The 26712-nt window shown below is 39.9% G+C and overlaps 1 protein-coding gene and 1 long non-coding RNA gene across 2 annotated transcripts in view; one reads left to right on the top strand and one right to left on the bottom strand.

Annotated features, from left to right (window-relative positions):
* The window catches only part of lta4h (leukotriene A4 hydrolase), an 81176-nt gene that overhangs the window by 46297 nt on the left and 8167 nt on the right, over window positions 1–26712 (top strand). Inside the window, exons 7-14 of the mRNA XM_059987816.1 lie at window positions 1108–1180; window positions 5128–5268; window positions 5394–5417; window positions 6608–6678; window positions 8244–8355; window positions 22689–22833; window positions 22924–23027; window positions 26157–26227. Coding sequence (XP_059843799.1) covers window positions 1108–1180; window positions 5128–5268; window positions 5394–5417; window positions 6608–6678; window positions 8244–8355; window positions 22689–22833; window positions 22924–23027; window positions 26157–26227 — 741 coding nt within the window. The remainder of the gene's footprint in view (window positions 1–1107; window positions 1181–5127; window positions 5269–5393; window positions 5418–6607; window positions 6679–8243; window positions 8356–22688; window positions 22834–22923; window positions 23028–26156; window positions 26228–26712) is intronic.
* LOC132403953 (uncharacterized) lies at window positions 8930–26232 on the bottom strand. Its single transcript, XR_009515402.1, has 3 exons — window positions 26130–26232; window positions 23517–23709; window positions 8930–12286 (listed from the first exon to the last, which is right to left on the bottom strand). It is a non-coding gene; the product is annotated as an uncharacterized LOC132403953 (long non-coding RNA).

Here is a 26712-nt window from a genome sequence, read left to right as displayed (position 1 = left end):
AAGGATCTGAAGGGCAACTTCATTCAGAGTGGTGCATACTGTATATGGAATCAGCTGTCAGAGGAAGTGGCTGAAGCAGGAATAGTAACATTTAAAAGACATTTGGACAGGTACGTGGATAGAAAAGACAATATGGGCCAAGTGTAAGTAAATGGTACTGGTTTAGATAGATGTCTTGGTTGGCATGGATGAGTTTGCTGAAGGACTTGTTTCCATGCTGTCTTTCTCTCTAGGACAGATGAATTGGCAGAAGAATTTGGAGGACAGACTGCCTGAGTAGAAAAGCAAGTGTCAGAGACAAGTAAAGGAGAAAATATGACTCTGATCATAAGGACTACCAAAATATTCATGTAAAAGAGCACAGGGAAATTTGCTGTGTTGTGGTTATATGTCAAATTATGAACAATTGTGATAAATGAGAATAAAGGGGAAACATACTGAAATCCAGAAGGTTAGAATTAATAATAAACTCACTTGCAGATGTGATGGAGAATGGCAGATCACTGAAGTAAACAGTTCAATGCCCTTATTAAGGTTATGGTCCCTGGAACTTCAGTAATTCAACACTATAGAATTGTACACTCATTCTCAATGATAACAGTAATGGTATCAATCTGAATCCATTTTTGTTTTAAAGACTTGTAAATAGTAGTTTGATTTTTGTCTGTTGATCAAAAATTGCAGCAATAGACTCCTCCATCAAAGACCGCCATTGCACAAACATCCTTGCATTGATTTGGAGCATACATCTTGAGTGACGGTCCCTTACACATGATGAACTTAGTAACTGTTGACTGTGAAATTTCTTAAATTACTGCCAATAAATCTTAAGATTACGGCAATAAAATATCAACATGCTGCCAGTGCCCAAACTCTTCTAAGTCAGTTCCTTTTCCTAATTTGTGCACTACAGTATCTGCAGGAAAATACACTTATGGCTTTGATTGAGGAGGGCTTTCTAGAGTTGTCTTGGATTCTATTGAATGACAGGGAAAGGATTTTGTATTACCCTTAAGATTAGTTATTAACAACCATATCCAGTTCGCAGTGCCTTTTGGCAATTAAAAGAATTTGTTAAATCCTGTAAACATGTCCCTTACTTTGCAGAGTGATTGGTCCGCGGTCTAGCGTCTGGTCCGAGAAAGAGATGGTGGATGCTGCTGCTTATGAATTTGGAGAGGTTTGTTTCGAGTGCTTTTGGATATGTATCTGGAGTGGTGCTATTGCATTCTTTGTGTGGAAACACACTTGTTATTTGGCCAATTGGCTCATTTTCTTCTAATTAAGCCATAGTTAGCACATTTCCTTTTGTTATATTTTATCTCTGTTGTCTTCCATTTCCCTGCTCCAGCCTGATTTGCTAATAGTTCCTTGGTAATGTGATTGAAGGATGGTTAGTTTTTATGTAATATGCTAATACAGGTTGAGTGCAGGTGTCCCCTGCTTTACAAATGTTCGCTTTACGCTGCTTTGCTTTTACAAAAGACCTACGTTAGTAACCTGTTTTCTTATTGCAAAGAGGATTTTCGCTTCTACAAAAACTTTTCCCATATAAATTAATGGTTCTTTTTTTGACGCCATTTCGGCTTAAGAAAGGTTTCATAGGAACGTTCTACTTTTCTAAGGGGGGGGGGGGAGAGACACCTGTACCTCTTATCTATAATTCCAAAATCCAAAAATCTCTATTTTTTTGCTATGACATGACAGGAAAATTCCACAAGGTGCTGAGAAGGTACCAGGTCATGCACAGATCTCTATGCACCACAGGCAGTTCTGAGAGGTGACCTCTCGTATGTAATGAAAAGAAGTTAATGAAAAATAGAAAAATCTTGGTAAAGTGAAACACGATCTTGAAAGAGTGCATTCGTCAGTGTAGGAGTGAACATGCGCAGCTTTATGATGTGCTGAGCGTGAAACAGATCTCTCACGATGAACTAAAAATTAAAGGTAATTGTCAATATTCAGCAGGATGGTGGCAGAAATATAAAAAAACCACGGAATTAAATTTTTAAAGATTTGTGGTGATAAAGCGTCTGCTGATCACAGAGTAACAGAAATTCATTGATTTTGTCAAGATTGTTGCTGATGAAAATCTTTACATGCTGAATGGCTGCATCAGGACACAAGATCATAAGGAAGAATTAGGCCATTCAGCCTATCGAGTCTACTCCCTGTTTCATCATAGCTGATCCTGGATCCCACTCAAACCCATACACCTGCTTCTAGCCCTAACCAGTCAGGAAACTATCAATTTTCAATATACCCGAGGTCTTGGCTCCCACTGCAGTCTGTGGCAGAGCATTCCACAGACTCGCTGCTTTCTGGCTAAAAAAAAATTCCTCCTTAACTCTGTTCTAAAGGTCACCCCTCAATTTTGAGGCTGTATCCTCTAGTTCTGGATACCCCCACCATAGGAAACGTCCGCCTTATCTAGTCCTTTCAACATTTGGTAGGTTTCAGTGAGATCACACTGCATTCATCTAAATTCCAGTGAGTACAGGCCCAAAGCTGCCAAACACTCCTCATATGTTAACTCCTTCACTCCTGAAATCATCCTTGTGAACCTCCTCTGGACTCTCTTTTCTGAGATATGGGGTGAAAACTACTCCAAGTGCAGCCTGACCAGTGTCTAATAAAGCCACAGCATTATCTCTTTGTTTTTATATTCTATTCCCTTTGAAATAAATTCCAGCATTGTACACCCATATATGCCCTTTCCAGCTCCCTTTGCAATCTCATCCCCACATCTTGGATACTATTTGGAGTCCTGTATATATTCCCATAATGTTTTTTTTACTTTTGCATTTTAACTCCACCAAAAAGATTTGGCATTCTCTGACCCTGTTTCACCTCTTTCTGAAGATGTAATTCCATCTCTTACCAACAGAGCCACACTGCCATCTCTGCCTTCCTGCCTGTCCTTTCAATCCAAAGTATATCCTTTGATGTTCACCTCCCAACCATGGTCTTCTTTCATCCATGACTCAGTGATGCTCACAACGTCATACCGACCAATCTTAAATCACGCCTTAGTTCAAGTTCATCCACCTTATTCCAAATACTATGTGCCTTTAAATACAGCACCTTTGCCCTTTTGAATTTTGTTTCTGTGGTACAGTTTAACTCTTTGCGCTGTCTGCATTTGTGCCCAGCCATTGGCTTGTCCTTCCTTACATTCATATTACACCCTTCAATTACTTGTAAATCTGCTGGCTCATCCTCAGCTTGGTCATACTGGTTTCCATCCCTCTGCCATATTAGTTTAAGCTACTCCCAACAGCTCTAGTGAATTTGTCCACAAGGATATGGTCCCCCTTGGATTCAAGTGTAGCCCATCCCCTTTGTTATCTCACACCTGCCCCAATTATCTAGAAGTCTGAATCCCTGCCCTCTGCTCCAATTCTTTGGCCACGAATTTATCTGCTACCTTATTCTGTTCCTATCCTCACTGTCACGTGGCACAGACAGCAATCCCAATTTTACTACCCTTGAAGTCCTGCTTCTCAACTTCCTAACTCACTGTATTCTGTTTTCAAGACCACCTCCTTTTGTGATGAACATGTGTAAGACAAAAACTGCGTACCAGTAACACATAATTTCAGAGTTGGAAATGATGCTGATCCCAAAATATCTCATATTCTGAAATCCAAAGCACTTCCAGCCACAAGCAATTCAGTTAATGGTACTCAACCTGTATCACCCAACTCTACCTACATCAAGTAATCCAGTGCTGCTTAAGAGTTCGGTTCCAACCGTGTGTCATTTTTCTTCGAAGTATGTTTGCTGTGATTCCTTCAAAATACATTCAACTTTGGTGAGAATTGGTACTTTTCTAGATGGTTCCTCCAGGCCTATTTTTTTCCTCTGTAGGAAAGTAAAGGAAGTTGGAGGGAGAGTTATTGAATTGCATGTTATATGCCCTAGCATTGAGAGTAAACCATAGTTGTTGAATGGTAAAGCAGGCTCAAAAGGTTTGCATCTACATGTTTGATATTCAGCAATGTCAGCATTAATATCCAGAGTACTAGAATTTAAAAGCAAGGATGTAATGCTGAGGCTTTATAAGGCATTGGTCAGACACATTTGAAGTATTGTGAGCAGTCTTTAGCACCCTAAGAAATAATGTGCTGACTATGAGAGGGTTCAGAGAAGATTCACCAGAATGATCCAGGGAATGAAAGGATTAATATGAGGAGCTTTTGATGGCTGTGGACTTGTACTCGCTGGAGTTTATATGAATGAGAGGTTCTCATTGAAAGCTATTGACTATTAAAAGGCCTAGGAGCTGTGGAGGGTATGTTTCTAATAGTGGGTGAGTCTAGGACTAGGAGGGTACAGCCTCAGAATAAAAGGATGTCCCTTTAGAACAGAGATGAGGAATTTCTTTAGCTAGAGAGTGGTGAGTCTATGGTATTCATTGCCATAGATGCCTGTGGAGGGCGTCTTTAGGTATATTTAAAGCAGAGGTTGATAGGCTCTTGGTTAGTAAGGGTGCCAAAGGTTATGGGGAGAAGGCACGAGAAGGTGGTTGTGGATAATTAATTAGCTATGTTGAAATGGCAGATTGGGCTGAATGGTATATTTCTGCTCCTGCGTCTTATGTCCTTATGATTTAAAATGGTGATGCTGTCTCATTTCAAAGCAGGAATAAACCTTTTAAATAAAAATAGTGTACAAGATAATGAGAGGCTTTGATTGTGTGGATAGTCGGAGGCTTTTTCCCAGGGCTGAAATGGCTAGCACGAGAGGGCATAGTTTTAAGGTGCTTGGAAGTAGGTACAGAGGAGATGTCATGGGTAAGTTTTTTTACACAGACAGTGATGAGTGCATGGAATGGGCTGCCAGCGGTGGTGGTGGAGGCAGAAATGATAGAGTCTTTTAAGGGACTCCTGGATGGATACATGGAGCTTAGAAAAATAGAGGGCTATGGGTAAGCCTTGGGTAGTTACAAGTTAAGGACATGTCTGGCACAGCTTTGTGGGCCGAAGGGCCTGTATTGTGCTGTAGGTTTTCTATGTTTGTGTTTCTAAAAGATTAAATACCGGGAGCTTCTCTCCAATAACTTATATCTGAAAGTAAAATACCTGTGTTTAGTGTGTCTTAAATCCTTACCATTTGTTTTGATAGACTGAAATCATGTTGAAAACCGCTGAAAATCTTGTAGGTGCATATGTCTGGGGACAGTATGATCTACTGGTCCTTCCTCCGTCGTTTCCATATGGTGGGATGGAGAACCCATGTCTCACTTTTGTAACACCAACCTTGCTGGTAAGATATGAAAATATTCAGTTTTTTGGGTTTCTGACCATCTCCCAAAATGCTTGTGTTCTTGCCAATAATGAATTTTCATTTCCAGTTTGCAGAATGTATAATCTGCTTTTATTTTCTTCTAGGCTGGTGATAAAAGTCTTTCTAGTGTAAGTAAACATTTTATTTTAATGCATCTTGCTGGAAGTTCTGTGATTACTTAAATTTTACTGAAAATAGAACTTACTGTGTATTGTCAGCTAATGTCACAGTGAACAAATTGACTTTAAAGAAAGTGATTTGCTAAGGTCAAATATTTCTTGGAGAAAAAACACAATACACATGAAATTTGTTAAAATAATTTTACCCTTGTAACTAAAGGCGTTTTGACTTCCAGTGAGCTCTGGGTTCTCTCCTCTCTGGTAATCAGGGTGAGCAGGGTGGTAATGATGGCTTGTGATTAAGGGATTAAGCTTCATTCCCTCACACCATTCTTGTGAGCTGTACCCATTGACCTGCTAAATGCTTCTTGCCTTTGTGGTGGGCCAACTCCCACAAATGTCTGTTAGCAATACATTGCATTCCTCACTTTTCCTACTTTAATGGTCTCTGGCCTTTACAGCCCATTCTATTCTTAACCTCTATCCTGCAGTACTGATGCTGTCTCCCTACTGCTTCCTCTTCTGGATTAGACACCCAGAGCACTCTGAAAATCAGCATTGGTGTCCAAGGAAATAAAAACTTGGGTCTATTATTGCAAAATCTACAATTTTCTTAAAGTCTCAAGTTATGTAGTGTTGCACTAAAAGCTTTTCAACTTAATGGTCAGAGATTTCAACCAGCAGTGAGACTTCTGTATTTGCAGCTGATCTACAGTACTTGACAAATATAAACTTGCCAATTTGGTTTCTGTCGGGGGTCATCTTCCTGTGACAAAATATTGTCATGTCAGCAGCACTGACAAACTTCCTCTGTAAAAAGGGAGAAACTAACACAAGGATAAGGTACTATATATGCCCCTGAGTTTGGACATCTTTCAAATTCACTGAAGAATTTTAATACTCCTGACTGTCCCTGAAAGTGAAAGAATTAAATGTGTTAATGATTTAAAGCATTTAAATGTTTCTGTGTTTGGATTGAAAACACTTTAGCAAATTCACACTTTGTGAGGAAATTAAGTGATGTGGTGTGCTGTTGGTAACCTGCTGGCTGTTGGGACATTTCATGCACCGAGATCCAATTTGACCTTTGCCAGTTTGTTGCAGCTTGAAGTTTTGTTGTGTGAAGGAGATGAACAATTGTGCACCCATTCATGGTCAAATATCAAAGTATTAATTGAATAAACAATTTGTATTTGTAGGTGATTGCTCATGAAATTTCCCACAGCTGGACTGGAAATCTGGTCACCAACAAAACCTGGGAGCATTTTTGGTATGTATGTGAACGATGACTGGATTCTTGTATTACATGTTAATCATGTAATTAACACTTTCAATAGATGATGCAATTTCTTAAATTTTCATCATTCATTGCCTAATCCAGGGATTTCCAACCTGGAGTCCATGGACCCCTCAGATAATGATAGGGGCCCCTGGCATAAAAGGTTGGGAACCCCTGATCTAATCAGAGGGTAGATTTTCAGCTTATTTGTAAATGCATGTGCTTCACTCCTGGCAATGTGGAAGAATTTGAAGTGTTCATTTTAAATTCAGAAAATGAAGATCTGTCAAGACCCCAGCAATCTTTTGCCTCTCAATAATGTGGCTAGACCCTATCAAGCCTTGAAGATCTTCATGTCCTTCAAAAGCCCCAGTGCCATCACCACCTTGATACCAACACACTGCAATATCCGCATTTCCCTCCTTGATCTTGCTATTTTCCATGTCCTTCTAGGTGATGAGAATATCTCATTACTTTCCCTACTTTTGGCTCAAGACTTCCTTTATCTCCAAGTGGTCAGACTCTCTCCCTGATTAACTCTTACTTTTATTATACAGTATTTGTAAAATGTTTGGGATTGTCTTTAATCCTATTTGCCAAAGATAAGTCAGCTCTCCTGCTTGCTTATGTTTCTGAAAATAGAGTATTTGAGCTCTCTAAGCCTCGTGTATACTTCCATTTATTTACCTTAAGGAAATTTCTCTGGGCATCCAAGCTCCCTGACCTTTGCCATTGCTCTCTTTCTTCAAAACAGGAGCAAGTTGGTCCTGAATTCTGCTTTGCTGGCCTGTAGATGACCAGGCCTCCGTATCAGTGGTGATCCCAGACTACTCTCCTCATCTCCTGCATAATGCTGCTGTAATTAGTCTTTCCCCAATTTTGCTCTCCTACCAACCATCTCTTATCTCCCCCCCCCCCCAAAAAAAGATCAAAGCCTTATCCTTGTCTATACTTGTCAGAAGACTTTTGGAATTATAATCACTATCTCCAAAATGCTCTCCCACTGAACAGTTGATGATCTGGCCAGGCTCATTTTACAATACAAGATCTGGTTTAACTCCTTCCCTGAAAGGATTATCTATATACTGTGTAAAGAAACCTTTCTGAAGGCATCTTGCCAATTCTGCTTCATCTAAGCTGCTGAAACTAAGAGTCCCAGTCAATATTCAGGAAGCGAAAGACACCCACTACAACTATTGTTGCTTTTGCATCTTTCCATATTACCTCTTGCCTATTCTGTGTTATGTAATGTAATTTCTTTGTAAACTACCATTTAAAATCATGTTGCTAGTTATACTTAATTTTTTATTCTGTTATCCTAGAGTACACCTGCATAATCCAATACTGCTGCCACAGAAGCCTTGCTGTACCAATTAGGTGTTGCTGATTTTAAATCATGCACCACATGACTGGATTAGTTACTCTTCCAGTTCTGGCATTCATGTAGAATGTTCTACAATATTTTTGTGTTGGTCTGCTATATTCCAGTACATATAACAAGTTTTGGAATCACATTTGATGGAATGAACCAGTGATTTCTTTATTCCTGAAATTAGGTTAAATGAAGGCCATACAGTGTACCTGGAACGCATGATAGCTCGTTGTATGTATGATGAGAAATTCAGGCAATTTGTAGCTATTGGAGGCTGGAAAGATCTACTGGAAGCAGTAAGTACATGATAGTTAAACAAATCCTAATAAGCTTGTATTCTGTAGCTGTAGTGTATTTTTCCATCAGAAGTGTTGGTGTACGTCACTCTACAGTTAATTGGGAGGGAGAATTGAGATAAATGTTATGTACAATTACTTGTAGTCTTGTTCATTACCGTGCAAGAAAATACAAAATAGAGGAGCTGCCCTTTGAGCCTGTTCCATTGTGCAGTGAGTCCAAAGTTAATCTAACCTAGCTTTCCTCCTTTTTCTAATTGTTGAGTTCTGTGTCATTCAAAAGTATACCTGGAAGGCTCCATCTTCACTGCTCTCGTTGGAGAATCAGAGATGTGTTATATTGCCACACCTTGTACAGTACAGCAAAATTTCCATTATACTTTAAAACTGCATGCTTTTTCAAATATAAGCTAATACTTAATTTGACTTCTAATTGCTTACTATACCTGTTTGCTAACTTTGACTTCTGTACACCAATTTGCTGTGCACCACAATATTCTATATTTCCCTTTCATTAAACTGTTGATTATGCTAATTGTAAATGGATTGTAACACATTCCACATATCAGATTCAGTAAGTGGCTTGTAGGTTTCTTTCCTTATTTTGCAAAGGTTTATTACATTTGCAATTTTACATACTTTGAGCATTTTATTCCATCTCCCTTCCCCTATTCCATTACCACTTCCCAAACTGTGTATAATTATATGGCAAGTACAGTATAATTGAATAAATCTAGTAGATAGAACTATTTTAGCATGCTTTTGACAGCAGAACACGTCTTTATTTCATTAAAGAATGCATACTTTTTAAAATGCCTTTAAACTGTTTTTAAATCTTCCATTTTCAAAGTGCTTCTATTTTAGATTCATTGAGTCAACACTGAAACTGACCTTTCAGCCTACCAAGTCTGCTCCAATTATCAGTTATCCATTGATCTTGCATGTATGGGAAGAATAAAAAAACTTCCGATGCCACCCACCCCCCAGATTTTACCATTTACCTAAACATTATAGTCAATTTACAGGGTCCAATTAACCTACCAACCTGCACATAGAACATAGCACAGCACAGTAACAGGTCACTTGGCCCATAATATCTGTGCCAATTATGATGCAAAGTTAAATTAAATCACTTTGGCGTGTGGGAAGAAAAGCTAGAACACCTAGAAGATACCAACACAGTAATAGGGAATCCATACAAATTCCACACAGCTGGTACCCGAAGTAAGGCTTGAACTCAGTTCTCTGGAGCGGTGAAGTAGAAATTCACTAGTTGTGTCTCTGAGTTGCCCTAATGTTGAATTTCCTCTGCTAATGTCTTCCATTTGCTGGAGACTGTAATTGAAAATAAGAAAATTTTCAGTGGAAATGTTTCATCTCCCAAATTAATCCAGGGTAATTAATCTGGAATCCAAAAGCAAAAACCTATGCATGTTAGGCCGTGATCTATGAAGAGAGGAACTGAGTTATGATTAACTTTTATTGCCATGACTCATATTATTACAAGTCTGGAGCATTAATCCGTCATGTATTCACAGCCTTTCTGATTAATCTGGAAATTTATGTATGGAGATTTTGTTATATTTGCTGATGAATTTGTGTATGGACACAAAATTGATCAAGTTTTTGTAAGAGGTGTAGTAAAACTCCCATCCAAGCATCCATTTGCTTGGATATCCTGTTGGTTTGGCATGCAGCTCACTCTCAGCGGTGTGAGTGGTTTGTGGTCAGAGCTGGTGTCAACATCAGACATGTGAGTAGGTTTATAGCCAGAGGTGAGGCTGGAGCGATATTTAATTAGTTTTGCCCCTCATAAACTACCAATCAGGTGTTTGGTCAAGAAACTGTTTTATATTTAAGTAGCATTAAATTAGTATTGTTTCATCCAGGTGGAACTGTGCTGGTGTTGGAAACCCAGGTTCAACCTCCTGTGCTGCCTGTGTGCAGTTTGAATGTTTTCCCTGTGCCTGTGTCAGTTCCCCCGGTGTTGCAGTTTCCTCTTGTGTTCTAAAGTATGAGTTGGTGTTTTAATTGGCTGCCATAAATCTCTCCTGCAGGAATTGTAAGTGAACAAAATTGATTAGAGTAAGTGCGTGTTTGATTGTCAGCATAGACTTGGTGGTCTAAAGGGCTGTTTTCATGCACTGACTCCATGACGAAAGGACCATAAATACTATGGCACAGATAAATGCAAGATACCATTGCTTTCCCATGTAACACCGTGCAGCATCACTTTTGGTACAAACATCTCTGCAGATTATTTGCACAATTTTGCAGCTGCACCCTCTACAGTTATCAAACAAAAACGAGCGTGTTACAGGCAGCACTTAGGTTACTGCTAAGATGTATCGTGTCATGATGGGAAGAGAAAGTGGATGCTCTCAGGAATATGGGGGAGGGTGGGGTGGCAAATGCTGTTCAGAGGAATCGAGACTTTTAAATAAAACAGTATCTATGGAAGCAATTTCTTTATGCAGAGGAGTCATGGATACCTTCCAGGGCTTAAAGGCATGAAAAGGTGATGGGCTTGAGATTACTTTCTCAGGAACAGCATCTGATGAATGCAGTATATGAATGGCTGAATTTGCTAGTGGTGCTGGCTTCCCTTGTGCCACCTCAACCTATCCATTGTGGACTAAAGCTGAAGTAGAAAAACTCTTGGTTAATTACTTGATGTGGCCAGGGTAGCATTAATTAATCCTGAGGCTAGGAAGCTGAGCAACCTGGCTTGAAAAAGTACAATCAAAGGAATTCATGCATGTGTGAATCTGTAATTTGAAGGCAGGGTCTTAGAACTCAGAATAAAATACAGTTGAATGTTGGCCCTTAACTAGAATGATTGATTTCTAAAGAAATGGCCTTTACATTGAAAGATAGTGAGTGGGAGTGGGAGGCATTGTAAAGAGCAAGTCTCGTTGCATGGGAGTTTCACTTTGGAGGATCATGAGTGAGCTCTCTGTGAATGGGAATTAGTGAAAAGAGCAAGCCTTGTTGTTTGAGTTTCACTGTGGCCAATAAAAAGTTTGGTTTAAATGGAAAGTCCTAGTATGAGTGGACAGGGTTGGAGCGGGGAACTGAAGTTTTGGCTCAGTGCTCTGGTAAGAAGAGGCAGAGGGTCAGGTGAGTATTTTGTAAGCTTCTCTTAATTATTTGAGAGTTTCACTTGCAGGATTCAGGATTTGGAGTGAGAGCAGGAGAATTGAAAAGTCCTGTTGCTTACGTGAGAGTTTCACTTGCAGGAATTTAGAGGCAAGATTGCAAATTGTTAGCAACACACACAAAATGCTGGAGGAACACAGCAGGCAGACAGCATCTATAGAGAAGAGAAAATAGTCAATGTTTTGAGCTGAGATCCTTCAATTGTTAGTTAATGGATGTTTGTCTAGTTAGCTAAATATCAGCAGCCAATATGATTCAAGATTCATATATAATAACATATTGACTTAATGTATCTTTTTTGTTAATTTTCAATAATAATTAAGATTTTAAAATGAAATGAAGATTCATTATTGAAGAATGTATAAATTATACAACCTTGAGATTTGCTGATAGGTAGCCACAAGAAACCTGAAAGAACCCATTTAAAGAAGAAAAAAATAGAAGACCAACAGGTTATGTGCAAGAAATAGGAAAAAATACAAATCATTCAAACAATTGAAGCCAACAATGGCATTCCGAAACAAAATTGAGTTGTCAGATCTAAACTCCAGAACAGCCTGGAGTAGGCCCAAAGCTTCGCTCATCGGTTCATTATATTAGAGGGCACGGAGCACAGCAGCCTGGGTAGTCTTCGTAGCTTCAGAGCCATGGAGATAACCATTGCAGAGAATGAGTAAAATCGGCTCTCATCCCAACCGGCACTCTCTTTTCAGTCTATTTGGGCTGACGTTTAATTTGACCCAATGACGGAACAGCAAAAAGCTCCAGCACCCTGTAGAGAGAGGAGTGAAGATTACAGAGAGTGAGTGAAATTAGTCCTTACCTCCAATCTGGGAGGGCATTTAAATTGTCTAGACAGTGTATCATACCTCGCACTTGGACTCGGGCATCGCTGCTGTGAAAGGCTCTGGGCCAACACCACACCAGCCAGCAACTCGCTCTGGGCCTAGATTTAGTCAGCCAGCCTGAAGCCACTCTTAAGCTCTTCAGATCAGCTCAGCGCCCAGAGCAATCCAGCTTTGCTTCTTCGCTCAGGCCCAACTTCTCCTTTTAGACTCTAGAGCAATTCAACCTCACACCCAGGCCAGCTGTACTGGCATCAAAACTCCAACCGCAATGATTTTGCAACACCATCTCAGCTCATCTCCTGAACTTGCCTTGTCATCACTCCACTGTTTCTGGCAATAATTTAACACAGAAAAGGTATTTTTAGTAACGTTTTGCTTTGGTCAAGTATAGCAACCATTTTGGCATGGCTATTTTAAGAGTGACTGCTGGTTGTCCAAGATTGGGCTTTGGTGAGGAAGGCAAGCAACACCAAAGTAAGTTGTGGGCAGGTGAGCTCAGCCCTGTCTCGTACTCCTGCACAATGTGGGAACTCAGGGAAGCTGCCTGAGATTCTGACTGTGTACAGGAAGTGTGTCCAGTGGCAGCTTCTGACAGATGGCATGATGGCCATAGATCTGTGCATGGATATACTGGAGCACCCTCAGTCTGAGAATGTGTATAACATGTGAGCTGGTCACACCCAGTTTGGAGATCTAGGGAAAGCTCGGGAATGTGTGACTAGCAGGCAAAGCAGTAGAAGGAATGTGGTGTAGGAGACCCCTCTGGTCATCTCCCTCCAAAGCAGTTTGTATACTGTTGAGGGGGATGTCTTGTCAGGGGAAGGCAGCGGAAGTCAGAATCATGGCATCAGAGTAGCTTTGAATGGGAGGGCAGAGAAAAGTGGCAAAGCTATTGTGGTAGAGGATTCCATGGTAAAGTCAATAAGACAGGAGCTTCTGGTTGGTGTGTTGCCTCCCAGATGCAAGGGTCAGAAATTAGTTGTCTTGTAGAGTCCAGCAACGTAGGAAAGCAGTGGGTGGAGGCCCTACAAGGTGAATTTTAGGAACTAGGTGATAATTAAGTGGTAGGTCCTCAAAGGTAATAATCTCAGGGTTGCTACCTGTGGTGCAGGCTGTTCAGAGTAGGAATAGCAACATAGGGTGAATATGTGGTTGACCAGTGATATAGGAGGGAGGGTTTCAGATTCCTGGAGTATTGGAACTGGTTCTGGGAATGTGGGACCAGTATAAACCAGGCGGTCTATACTTGGGCAGGACTGGAATCTATGTCCTCGTGTTGTTGGGGAGGATTTAAACTAATACGGTAGATGGATGGGGATCCAGGTAGGAAGTCAGTGCAAAGCAATCAAGAAACCAAAGGAAAAGTTAGAAAAGAGGAAAGTCAGAGTGGAGTACAACAAAGACAAATGCAAATCACACAAAGGTTACTACATTCTAAAACAACTTGAGTGTAAAGGCACTCCATCTGAATGCCTATAGTATTGAAATAAGGTCAGTGAACTTATGGCACAAATCAGTACAAAGGAGTGATTTAGTGGCTAAATTACAGGAACACTGTTGCAAGGTGGAGATGAATGGGAATTAAATATCCAAGAATATCAAATAATAGGGAAGGATAGACAGGAAGTAAGGGAAGTGGGATAGTGCTCAATGAAGGATGAATTCAGGGCTATAATGAGAGACAATACAAGATCTAAGGTGTAGAATGTCGAGTCCATCTGGTAGAGATTCGGAATAGTAAAGTGGAAAAAAGTCACTGGGAGTTGTCAATAGTCCACCAAATATTAGCATTACGGTTAATGGGTAATAAACCAAGAAATATCTGCTTGCGAGTACGGTTTAGCAATTATGATCGGGGCCTTCAGCTTGTACATTGGGTGAATCAAGTTGGTCCTGAAGATGAATTCATAAAATGTATTTATGATGGCTTTCTTAAACAGCATATTAGTGAGCCTACAAGAGAAAATATTCTGAGATTTAGTCCTATGCATTGACATGGGTAAAATGAGCAATCTTGTAGTGATCACAGTCGCAATTGAATTTCTCATGCAAATTGAGGGTGCAACAGTTTGTTCTATAACCTGTGTGTTATGCCTAAATAAGGGAGATTACAATGGGGTGAGGGAGGAGCTAACTAGTGTAGACTGGGAACACAGGTTAAATGGTGGAACAGTCGAAGGAACAGTGAAACTTTTCACAATGCTCAATAAAAGTATATTCCAGTCCAATGCCACAATAGCGTAGTGGTTAGCACAACACTATTAAGCTTGGGATGTCAAGAGTTTAATTCTGGTGTCATCTGTAAGGAGTCTGTATGTTCTCCCATTAGAATGCGTGGGTTTTCTCAATGTGGTTTCTTCCCACACTCCAAAGACTTGCTAGTTAATAGGTTAATTGATAATTATAAGTTGTCCAGTTAGGCAGTGTGACTCAAAGGGCCAGAAAGGCCTATTCTGTGCTGTATCTTGTTAAATAAGTAAGAGCAAGGACAGTAAGGGTGGGAAGAGCTAGCCTTAGGTAACCAAGACAATAAGAGAAGGCATCAGAATAAAACCTATTACTTGCAAAGTTACCAAGAGTTGTGGAAACTAGATGATTGGGAAAACTTGAAAAAGCAAAAAATAAAGGAACAATAGGAAAGATACTTTATGAAAGTAAACTATAACAAAAAATATAGAAACAGTCGAAGTTTTAAATTGTATAAAATGGGAAAGGGTGGCTAAAAGAAATGTGGATGATGAGCTGAGAAGGGGGAATTCATATTGGATAATGTAGAAATGGCCAAGGCATCAAATGTTTTGTGCCGATCTTCACAGATCTATCACACCAAAGAGCTTGGGATGTGATGGGAGGTTAGTGTCATTAAAGAGGTAATGATGTGCATATTAATGGACTTAAAGGTAGATAAGGTTTCTCTTAGCGCCCCGGGATGCACCCGGGAGGACTAGATGAAATGGCATAAATTATACCAGACACATTTGTGATAATTCACCGAAGTTCTCAGTACTATTGGTGGGTCCCAGTGAACTGGAAGGCAGTGACCATCACACTACTGTTTAAAAAAGAATGTAGGCAAAAGGCAGGTAATTATTGCCAGTTTGTTTAATGTTTAGTTTGGGAAATACTTGAAGCTATCATTAGGGAAGAAATAGCAGCAAATCTACTTTCATCAGGCCGACACAGCACGGATTCATGAGAGGGAGGTCCTGTTTGACAAACTAACCGGATCTCTTCAAGGATATAATGTGTATTGCATAGAGGGGAACAGGAAGATGTTGTATACGTGGATTTCCAGAAGGTGTTTAATAAGATGCCGCATAAAAGACATCATTGAGATAAGGATACATGGAGTTGGTGTTAATGTATTAGTGTGGATAGATGGATTGATTACCCAATAGAAAGCAGTGAGTTGGGATAAATACATGTTTCTGGTTGGCGGTCATCTGTGAGCAGAGGCCCACTTGGGTTGCTGTTGAACTGTTCATGATATACATACTTTAATAATTAGGAAGAGCTGGTAAATGTGAGCTCATCCACTTCGGAAGGAAAACTGGAAGATCAGATATTTAAATGGTGAAAATGTAGGGTAACATAATTGGGAGAAACGTACGTAAGTCACAACCATTGACATTGAGTTGGGGTTTCACTTTAAGAGGCTGGTCTAACGTGATGACACTGCTAAAGATTTTTAGTGCCGTTTTGAGTTTAGGTTTTGGAGTTCAATAAAATGTTGAGTTTCATTAAATGAGTTTTTTAGGTGTATTCAGGAAAGTTTCTTGACACACTATGTAGATAAAGCCTACAAGAGGAGAGACTGTACTTGATTTGGTATTGGGAAATGAACCTGGTCAGCTGTCAGGTCTCAGTGGGAGAGCATTTTGGAGATAATGATCATAATTCTATCTCCTTTACAATAGCATTGGAGAGAGCTAGGAACAGACAAATTAGAAAAGCGTCTAGTTGGATTAAGGGGAATTATGAGGCTATTAGGTAGGAAATTGGGAGCAGGTGTTCTCAGGGAAAAGTACGGAAGAAATGTGACAAATGTTCAGGGGATATTTGTGGAGCCATGAGAAGGCCTTGGCGGGCAGGATAAAGGAAAACCCCGGCATTCTACAAGTATGTGAAGAGCAAGAGGATAAGACGTGAAAGAATAGGACCTATCAAGTGTGACAGTGGGGAAAGTGTGTATGGAACTGGAGGAAATAGCAGAGGTACTTACTGAATACTTTACTTCAGTATTCACTATGGAAAAGGATCTTGATGGTTGTAGTGTGGACTTGCAGCAGACTGAAAAGCTTGAGCATGTAGGTATTAAGAAAGAGGATGTGCTGGAGCTTTTGGAAAGCATCATTGGATAAGTCGCCGGGACCGGACAAGATCTACCCCAGGCTGATTGATTGACTGATTCCCAGATTCATTCCTGGGATGGCAGGACTTTCATATGAAGAAAGACTGGATCGACTAGGCTTATACTCACTGGAATTTAGAAGATTGGGGTGGATCTTATTGAAACGTATAAAATTCTAAAAGAATTGGACAAGCTAGATGCAGGAAGATTGTTTCCGATGTTGGGGAAGTCCAGAACAAGGGGTCACAGTTTAAGGATAAAGGGGAAGCCTTTTAGGACCGAGATGAGGAAAAACTTCTTCACACAGAGAGTGGTGAATCTGTGGAATTCTTTGCCACAGGAAACAGTTGTTTCCTGTGCTGGTTCATTGGCTATATTTAAGAGGAAGTTAGATATGGTCCTTGTGGCTAAAGGGATCGGGGGTATGGAGAGAAAGCTGGTACAGGGTTCTGAGTTGGATGATCAGCCATGATCATACTGAATGACAGTGCAGGCTCAAAGGGCCGAATGGCCTACTCCTGCACCTATTTTCTATGTTATGTTTCTAGGCTACTGTGGGAGGCGAGGGAAGAGATTGCTGAGCCTCTGGCGATGATCTTTGAATCACCAATGGGGATGGGAGAGGTTCCAGCGGATTGGAGGGTTGCTGATGTTTTTCCTTTATTCAAGAAAGGGAGTAGAGATAGCCCATGGAATTGTAGACCAGTGAGTCTTACCTCAGTGGTTGGTAAGTTGATGGAGAAGATCCTGTGAGGCAGGATTTATGAACATTTGGAGAGGTATAATAGATTAGGAATAGTCAGCATTGCTTTGTCAAGGGTAGGTCATGCCTTACGAGCCTGATTGAATTTTTTGAGGATGTGAGGACATTGATAAAGGAAGAGCAATAGATGTAGTGTATATGGATTTCAGCAAGGCTTTCGATAAGGTACCCCATGCAAGGCTTATTGAGAAAGTAAGGAGGCATGGGATCCAAGGGGACACTGCTTTGTGGATCCAGAACTGGCTTGCTTACAGAAGGCAAAGAATGGTCATGTTCTGCATGGAGGTCGGTGACCAGCGGTGTGGTTCAGGGATCTGTTCTGGGACCCTTACTCTTCGTGATTTTTATTAATGACCTGGATGAGGAAGTGGAAGGATGGGTCAGTAAGTTTGCTGATGACACAAAGGTTGGAGGTGTTGTGGATAGTGCAGAGGACTGCCAGAGGTTACAGTGGGACATTGATAGAATGCAAAACTGGGCTGAGAAGTGGCAGATGGAGTTCAACCCAGATAAGTGTGAAATAGTTCATTTTGGTAGGTTAAATGATGGCAGAATATAGTATTAATGGTAAGACTCTTGGCAGTGTGGAGGATCAGAGGGATCTTGGCGTCCGAGTCCATAGGATGCTCAAAGCAGCAGCGCAGGTTGACGTTGTGGTTAAGAAGGCATACGGTGTTTTGGCCTTCAATCATGAAATTGAATTTAGGAGCTGAGAAGTCTATATAGGACCCTGGTCAGACCCCACGGAGTACTGTGCTCAGTTCTGGTCGCCTCACTGTAGGAAGCATGTGGAAGCCATAGAAAGGGTGCAGAGGAGATTTAAAAGGAAGTTGCCTGGATTGGGGAGCATGCCTTATGAGAATAGGTTGAGTGAACTCGGCCTTTTCTCCTTGGAGCGAAGGAGGATGAGAGGTGACCTGATAAAGGTGTATTAGATGATGAGGGGCATTGATTGTGTGGATAGTCAGAGGCTTTTTTAGGGTTGAAATGGTTGCCACAAGAGGACACAGGTTTAAAGTGCTGGGGAGTAGGTACAGAGGAGATGTCAGGGGTAAGTTTATTACTAGGTGAGTGTGTGGAATGGGCTGCTGGCAACGGTGGTGGAGGAGGATATGATAGGGTCTTTTAAGAGAATTTTGGATAGATACATGGAGCTTAGATAAATAGAGGGCTATGGAGAAGTTTAGTAATATCTTAAGGTAAGGACATGTTTGGCACAACTTTGTGGGCCGAAGGGCCTGTATTGTGCTGTCGGTTTTCTAAATTTCTATGTTTCTAAACGTAAAACACTTCAGGATCTAGTGCTTTCCCTGTGTATATGATGAATAAATTCTCCTCGGGCTTCCAGCTGGGTACAAGTATCAACTTGAACTGACATTTCAAGGACAAACTGACTCAATCTGCAAGTTAACCTTTAAAGAATCATGCCTAAGCACTCCCGAGTCCATTTGCACCTGATTTTCGAATTGTCTCCCCATTTAGAAAATAGTCTATACCTTTATTCCTTCTACCAAAGTGCATGACCATGCACCTTCCTACACTGTGCTCCATCTACCACTTCTTTTCTCATTCTCCCAATCTAAGTTCTCCTGCAGACTTTCTTTTTCCTCGACATTACTTGTCTCTCTCCACCTCATTTCGTCCACAGACTTGACCAAAAAGCCATCAATTCCTTCATCCAAAGCATTGATATATAACATGAAAAGAAGTGGTCCCAACACTGAGTCTGCTTAATAAAATAATAGTCCTAATAAAGCATTACAGGAAAGTTAAAACGCAAACATGAGGAAATCTGCAGATGCTGGAAATTCAAACAACACACTCAAAATGCTCTTGGAACACAGCAGGCCAGGCAGCATCTATAAGGAGAAGCACTGTTGATGTTTCGGGCCAAGACCTTTCGAAGGACAGCTAACCAAAAAAGGCCCCCTTTATTTCCATTCTTTACCTCCTGCCAGTCAAGTTTTTATTCATGCTAGTAACTTTCCTGTAATGCTTTGTTAGGGCTATTATTTTATTAAGCAGACTCATGTGGGTCACCTTATCAAAGGCCTTCTAAAAATCCAAATAAACAACATCCACTGACTGTCCTGCCTGTTATTTCCTCAAAGGATTCCAACAACTTTGTCAGGCAAGATTTCCCCTTAAGGAAACAATGCTGACTTCGGCCTACTTTGTCATTAGCTTCCAATTATCCCATAACCTTGTCCTTAATAATGGACTCTGACAGCTTCTAAACCACTGAAAACAGGTAAATTGGCCTATAATGTGTCTTTTGGCTCCCTTGTTGTGGCATTTGAAACTTTCCAGTCCTCAGGAACTATTTCCAAATAGAGTGATACTTGAAAGATCATTATTAATGCCTCCACAATCTCTTCAGCTACCTCTCTCAAAACCTTGGGATGTAATCCATGTTACTTAACTATTTCAGATTTTTCAGCTTCCCAAGCACCTTTTCCTTAGTAATAGCAATGACACTCATTTCTGCTCCTTGACATCTAGCATTTCTGGCATTCTGCTAGGGTCTTCCACATTGAAAACTGACACAAAATACTTATTAGTTGGTTCGCCATTTCTTTATCTCTCATTACTACCTGTCCAGCATCATTTTCCAGTGGTCCAATATCTACTCTTGTCTCTCTTTTGCTTGTTATATCTCTGAAAAAACTCTTTGTTCCTCTTATTAGCTGTTTACCTTCATATTTCATGTTTTGTTTCCTTTTGACTCTTTAGTTGCCTTTTATTGGTTTTTAAAAGCTTCCCAATCCTTTACCATCCTACTAATATTTGCTGTATCACAGGCCCTCTGCTTTTATGCTGCCTTTCACTTCCCATGTCTGCTATGGTTGCCTCATCCTCCCTTTAGTATACTTCATCTTTGGGATATATCTTTCCTGTACTTTGCAAATTGCTTCCAGAAATTCCAGTTAATGCTGTTCTGTCACCCCTGCTAGTGTCCCTTTCTAATCGATATTGATAACTCCTCCCATGCCTTTGTGATTCCTTTTACTCCACTGTGATACTGATAGATTAGCTTCTCCTCCTCAAACTGCAGGGTGAATTCTCCCATATTATGATCACTGTCTCCGAAGGGTTCCTTTACCTTAAGCTGTCTAATCAAATCTGGGTCGTTACACAACACTCAATCCAGAATTGCTGTTTCCCTGTTGGGCTCAACCACAAGCTACTCTAAAAAGCCATCTCATAGGCATTCTATAAATTCCCTCTCTTGGGATCCAGCACAAGCCTGATTTTTCCAATCTTCCTGCATATTGAAATCCCCATGACTATCACAGTATTGCCTTTTTTTTTAATGCCTTTTCTGTCTGTCATTGTAATTTATTACCCACATCCTGGCTACTGTTCAGAGGCCTGTGTATAACACCCACAAGTGTCTTTTTACCTTTGCAGTTTCTTAACTCTAACCAGAAGGATTCTGCATCTTTTGGTCCTATGTTACCTTTTCTAGTGATTCAATTTCATTTTTACCAACAGAGCCACCCCACTCCCTCTTCTTACCAGTCTGTCCTTTCAATGTTTATGCCTGGATGTTAAGTACGCAATTATGATCTTCTTTCAGGCATGACTTAATGATGCCCACAACATCATACCTGCCAATCTGTAACTGGGCTTGTAGATCATCTACCTTATTCAGTATTCTGTGCATATTCAAATATAATAATTCAGTCCTGTATTCACCACCCTTTTCTATTTTGACCCCATTACACTTCAACTCATCCCAGTTACTGCAACTTTATCTTATCATCTGCCTGTCCTTCCTCACAGACTCACTGCATCTAGTTGTATACCAACTGACCCATCCTCGGCCCTCATTCTGGTTCCCACTCCCTGCCCAAGTTAGTTTAAAATCTCCCCAACAGCTCTAGCAAACCTGGCCACAAGGGCCCCGTTGGGTTCAGGTGTAACCCATCCATTTTGTAAAGAAGAGGAATCCCAATGATCTAGAAATCTGAAACCCTGACTCCTACACTAACTCTTCAGGCTCAGCATTCATCTGTCAAAACATCCTAATCTTACCCCCTCTAACGTGTGGCACAGGCAGCGATCCAGAGATTATTACCGTGGAGGTCCTGATTTTCAGCTTTCTACCTAATGCCCTGTATTCTCTCTTCAGGTCCTCTTCCCTTTTCCTACTTATGTCATTGGTACTGAAATGTACTACAACCTCCAGCTTTTCACTGTCTTCATTTAGAATGCTGTGGACCTGATTCAAGATATTCCTGACCCTGACGATGGGAGGCAACATATCATCCAGGTGTCTCTTTCATCTCCACACAATATAACACACCATTTGCTGTGTTTCAAAATTTGTGCATATTTAATAATAACTTTGATAGTTTTTTCTATTTTGTGAGCATCTCTTGGGACCTGTAGCAGTGAATATCCACCTACAACAATGTATCCTGGGAGGGGCAGCTGCACTTGAAATAGGTGTTTGGATACAATGTTCTCTTATAGGCATACCACTAAAGTGCATGCCTTATAAGGACAGGTTGAGCGAGCAAGGCCTTTCTCTTTGGAGAGAAGGAAGATGAAAAGTGATTTGATGGAAATGTACAGGACGATAAGAAGCATAGATCAAGTGGATAGTCAGAGACTTTATTTCCAGGGGAGAAATGGCTAAAATAAAGGGGCATTATTTTAAGGCAATTAGAGGAAAGTATAAAAGGGGGGAATGGCATGGTTTTTTTTACATTGAATGGTAGGTGCATGGAACACCCTGCCAGGTGTGGTTGTAGAGGCAGATTCATTAAAAGCATTTAAGAGACTCTGGCAAATGGATGACAGAAAAATGAAAGACTGTGGGTAGGAAGTGTTAGATTAATCGTAGAATAGGTTAAAAGGTTGACACAGCATCATGGGCCGAAGGGCCTTTCCTCTGCTGCAATATTCTATGTTCTAAAAGTACTGTGATGTAGTAGTAGAATTTCTGCAGTGGAATTGATTCTGAAGGTTAATACCAGTTATGTGTAAGTAACTTAAAGCCTTAAATTATTTTATTTGTGTATGTCTGCATTTTAACTCTGAAAAGGGAAAGCCCTATCAGCATAAACTAGATACTTCACTAATGCAATGAAAAAAAATTCCAGTTTAATTTTCTGTATATAGGATCTATTGTAGGTATGTTTAGTCTCATGCTATGGTAAATATCTTCTTAAAAAATGTAATTAAAATGTATTCTTTCCATTAGATTGAGACTTTTGGTCCTTCTAATTCTTTGACCAGTCTTGTTCCTGACCTCAGTGACACTGACCCTGATGATGCATTTTCTTCAGTTCCTTATGAGAAGGGATTTGCTTTACTTTATCATTTAGAGGAGTTGCTTGGTGGGCCAGGTACGTATTACCTGTTAAAAGTTGTTCAGTTTCTTAACTGGGGATTTCAAACTAAATTGCAACAAATTTATGCAATGTATTTACTTTTAGAAATCTTCATGGGTTTCCTCAAGTTCTATATTCAGACTTTCGCCTACAGTGCCATAACCACAGAAGAGTGGAAGAAGTGCCTGTATTCATATTTTTCTAATAAGGTGAATACCTTTAAAATAGTATTATGATGATTTTTGATTTCTCATTTTGTCAAAGTAAACCATAATGATCCTTTAAAATAGAAATCTGAGAGTAAGCTATGGATGCAGGTTGCAAGTTTTGTTTTTAACTTTCCTGTTAACATTATTGAAATTTTTACACTGGAATCTCTCCATATCTCTACCATATGTCTGTAGAATAGCCTTGGAAATAGGCCAGTTGTCCATTTGCTCTGTAACATTGATTTAAAATACCAAGTTCACTTCGGTTCTTTAACATCTGCATTAATGTAACATAGTTGGGTACTGATTACTTTATTCCCGCAAGACTACCTAACCTTTGTCCTTGGAGCCCTTTCCGCTAAAATAACCTAAAATAAAAATAAAATTTCCACTAAAATAATAGTTCTGGAAATTAACAGTTTTGGTATTTTGTTATTCTAACATGCTGATTTTCTAAGAAAATGTTGAAATAAAAATTGACTCTTTTACCTGGTGATTCAGATGTGTCCTTCCTGTTTACCAGTCACTGTGCATATTTAATGGTAGGTGGAGTGAACATACTCTTGGAGCATCCTTGCTTGAATTTACATTAAAAAAGTATATTGTTAGGAAGACAAAATCCATGCTGCTTTGGTACATTTATGCTTCCTTCAAAAGTTCTTTCCAGAAGTGTTTTCCTTGACTGTGTATTTAAAAAAAAAAGTGAGCCAGTTACACTTAAGGCAATTTGATTAATAATAACAGTGAAATATTGAATGCCATGTTAGGGAAATATGACCCAAGAGTAATTTTAATTTCTCCCCCTTCCCCCAATTGAAAAGGAAAACAGGTTGGTGTAGATTGTAGATTAAAATGTTAGGATACAGATAAGAAAAAAGATAGAGTTGTGTAGTTAAGTAACTATTGTATTTGAGGGAGCCATACATATAGCATTTTATTAATTTATTAAATTCCACCCTAGTTAATTTGTTCATGCTTTAGTTTTTGCTGACATGTAAGTAGAAAGATTGGCCAGTGAGAGTTCCTTGTAATAGTGACCAACACAAAGGTTTTAGTAGAATTAGATAAAATGTGAGCTTAAATGTTGAGAGCCCAATATAATTGCAGTGTTGATTTAATTTTTATTAATTACCGTAAATTCCAGTGTATAGGCCGACCCTGAGTATATGCAGACCCCCCCCCCCCCCCCATTTTCAAGGTTAAAAATGTGACTTTTTCATGTTACCTTTGTATAAGCCGACCCCTTTTGTAGAGGTTTTTGATTTAACCAGAAAAGATCACAAGATCTCACATGCACGGTACTTAGCTTTGCCAGATCCAGTACCTGGAAATTTTGGATTAGGTTCCCAATGGTAAAGAATCCTCTGAAATATAACTCCTGTGAAACCATTTCGTGCCCATCGTAATCTCATTAAAACATAACACAGGATGGCGGGATCAGTACGTGCGTGTACTCAGTATTGAGTTTACAACCACCATGTACAAAAGAATAAAGTGAATTGTGATATGCTGCTGACTTCAAGCTGAAGGTTGTTGATTTTACTAAAGGAGTGAATAATTCTGTAGCTGCTAAGAAGTTTAGTGTAAATGAGAAACAAGTGAGAGAGTGGATAAAGGCAGAGGACACGCTGAGAGAAATGCCAAAGATGAAATGTGCAAACCGCGGGAAAACATGCCAGTGGCCAGAACTGGAAGAAAATGTTTTAGGGTGGGTGAATCACCAGCGATTGTCCGGATACATTGTTACCAGAGAAATGATTCGAGTTCAAGTGTTGAAATGGGCCGAAAAACACTGTGAGGTCAGCGAAAATTTCAAAACTATGTGAAGTTGGTGCACCCGATTTATGAATAGATGTGATCTTGTGTTGAGACAAAAAACAAAGGTTGCTCAGGAGTTGCCAAGCAGCCTTGAGAATTAGACTATGGCCTTCCAATCGTTTGTAATCAAGCATCGAAAGGCACATTCTTACCTGCTCTCACTGATTGGTAACATGGACGAGATACCGACGTTCTTTGATTTTGCTGGCAACCACATTGTCAATCAGAAGGGGGAGAAGACAGTCCTTGTCAAAACAACTGGACATGAGAAGCAACTTTTTACTGTCGTGCTAACATGTATGGTCGATGGGACCAAACTACCACCAATGGTGATTTTTAAGAGGAAAACATTCCCAAAGAAAAATTCCCACAGGGTGGTGTTGTTTACGTTCAAGAACACGGTTGGATGGATGAAGCGGGTTGCTTGAATTGGGTTGAAGAGGTGTGGTATCGACGTCTTGTAGGTTTCAAGAAGGAAAAGTCGCTACTTGTTTGGGACATGTTCAAAGCGCACTTCTCAGGTGAGACAAAAGCAGCATTGAAAGCTGAAAATACAGACATTGCAGTCATCCCCGGTGGTTTGATGTCTGTGCTCCAGCCACTAGATGTGAGTTTAAACAAACCATTCAAAGAATTCATGTGTCAACAGTGGAATGAATGGATGATGTCTGGAAATCAGACATTCACTCCAGTGGGAAATATGAGGGTCACATCTCTAGCTCAGTTCGTGAGTGGGTAGTGCAATCATGGGAGCAAATGAAGGCCGAGTGTATTGTGAAGACCTTCAAGAAGTGCAGCATCAGCAGTGCTTTGGATGGCACTGAAGATCATTTGCTTTGGGAAGAAGACGATGGAGATTTGGCAGCCAGTAAAGCTGCAAATCACGATGTCAAAGCAGAAATTGACAATCCTTACGATGATAAGGTGACTGACGAAGAATGGGTTGCGATTTTCAGAGAGTCAAATAATGAAGGCTGTGAGAGTTTCAAGCTCTGAACGTTTGACAACAACAGTGTGTACAAGTAAATTGAGAAACAATGTGTTTTGTAGATCTCATAAGCGTTTATATTTTCTCTTGTATTTGACTCAAAAACAGCCGATAAATATGACTTGTCTTCCGTGTATTCATTTTTCCAAAGTTGGCACCCCTTATATAAGCCGACCCCCTAATTTTAGGACCAAAATTTAGGGCCATATTCTCGGCTTATATACTGGAATTTACGATACTTTAATGCGTAGTTTTTTCTGCATGAAGAGTCAAGATTTCAAAGTAGCAATCAGTACCTCACTAATACTTTCATTCTCTACTAGACCGACATTTTGAATCAAGTTGACTGGGATGCTTGGTTCCATTCTCCTGGGATACCACCATTTACACCACAGTAAGTTGTCATCTTTTGTTCTAATTAAACCAAAACATATAGGTTAACACTTACTGACGATCAGTGGAATTTCAGTCAGTTTGCATGTTCACCCAGTAATTCAATGCCATGTTATCAGGAAAGACTAAAATAAAATAAAATTCATAAACTACTAAAAATCCCAAAATTTGACTGTTTTAAAATGTACCACATTGGATTTAGTTCAAGGGAAGTTATTTTCGAATACAAGTAAACTGGATCTTAGACCTTAAGTATATAGAAGAAAGCCTTGCTTAAAATGGTGTAGATTGAGTTGAGAGGTTTTGGTTCAGTTTACTTTGACTTATTCATTAAAAGAAAGCAAGCTATGCATTATTTTAAAATACTATCTAAATTAACAGTTGCTATAGAGTAGTAACTAGTAATAATTTGAGTGGACTTTTATGTTTAAAAATTATAGCTCATTTTTACCTTTTAAGATTTTATTACATTATACAATTTTTGTA

This window comes from Hypanus sabinus, chromosome 13 (assembly GCF_030144855.1).
Source record: "Hypanus sabinus isolate sHypSab1 chromosome 13, sHypSab1.hap1, whole genome shotgun sequence".
Classification (NCBI taxonomy): Eukaryota; Metazoa; Chordata; class Chondrichthyes; order Myliobatiformes; family Dasyatidae; genus Hypanus; species Hypanus sabinus.
The sequence above is the reverse complement of the archived record's forward strand: the minus strand, read 5'-3'. Positions and strand labels throughout refer to the sequence as shown.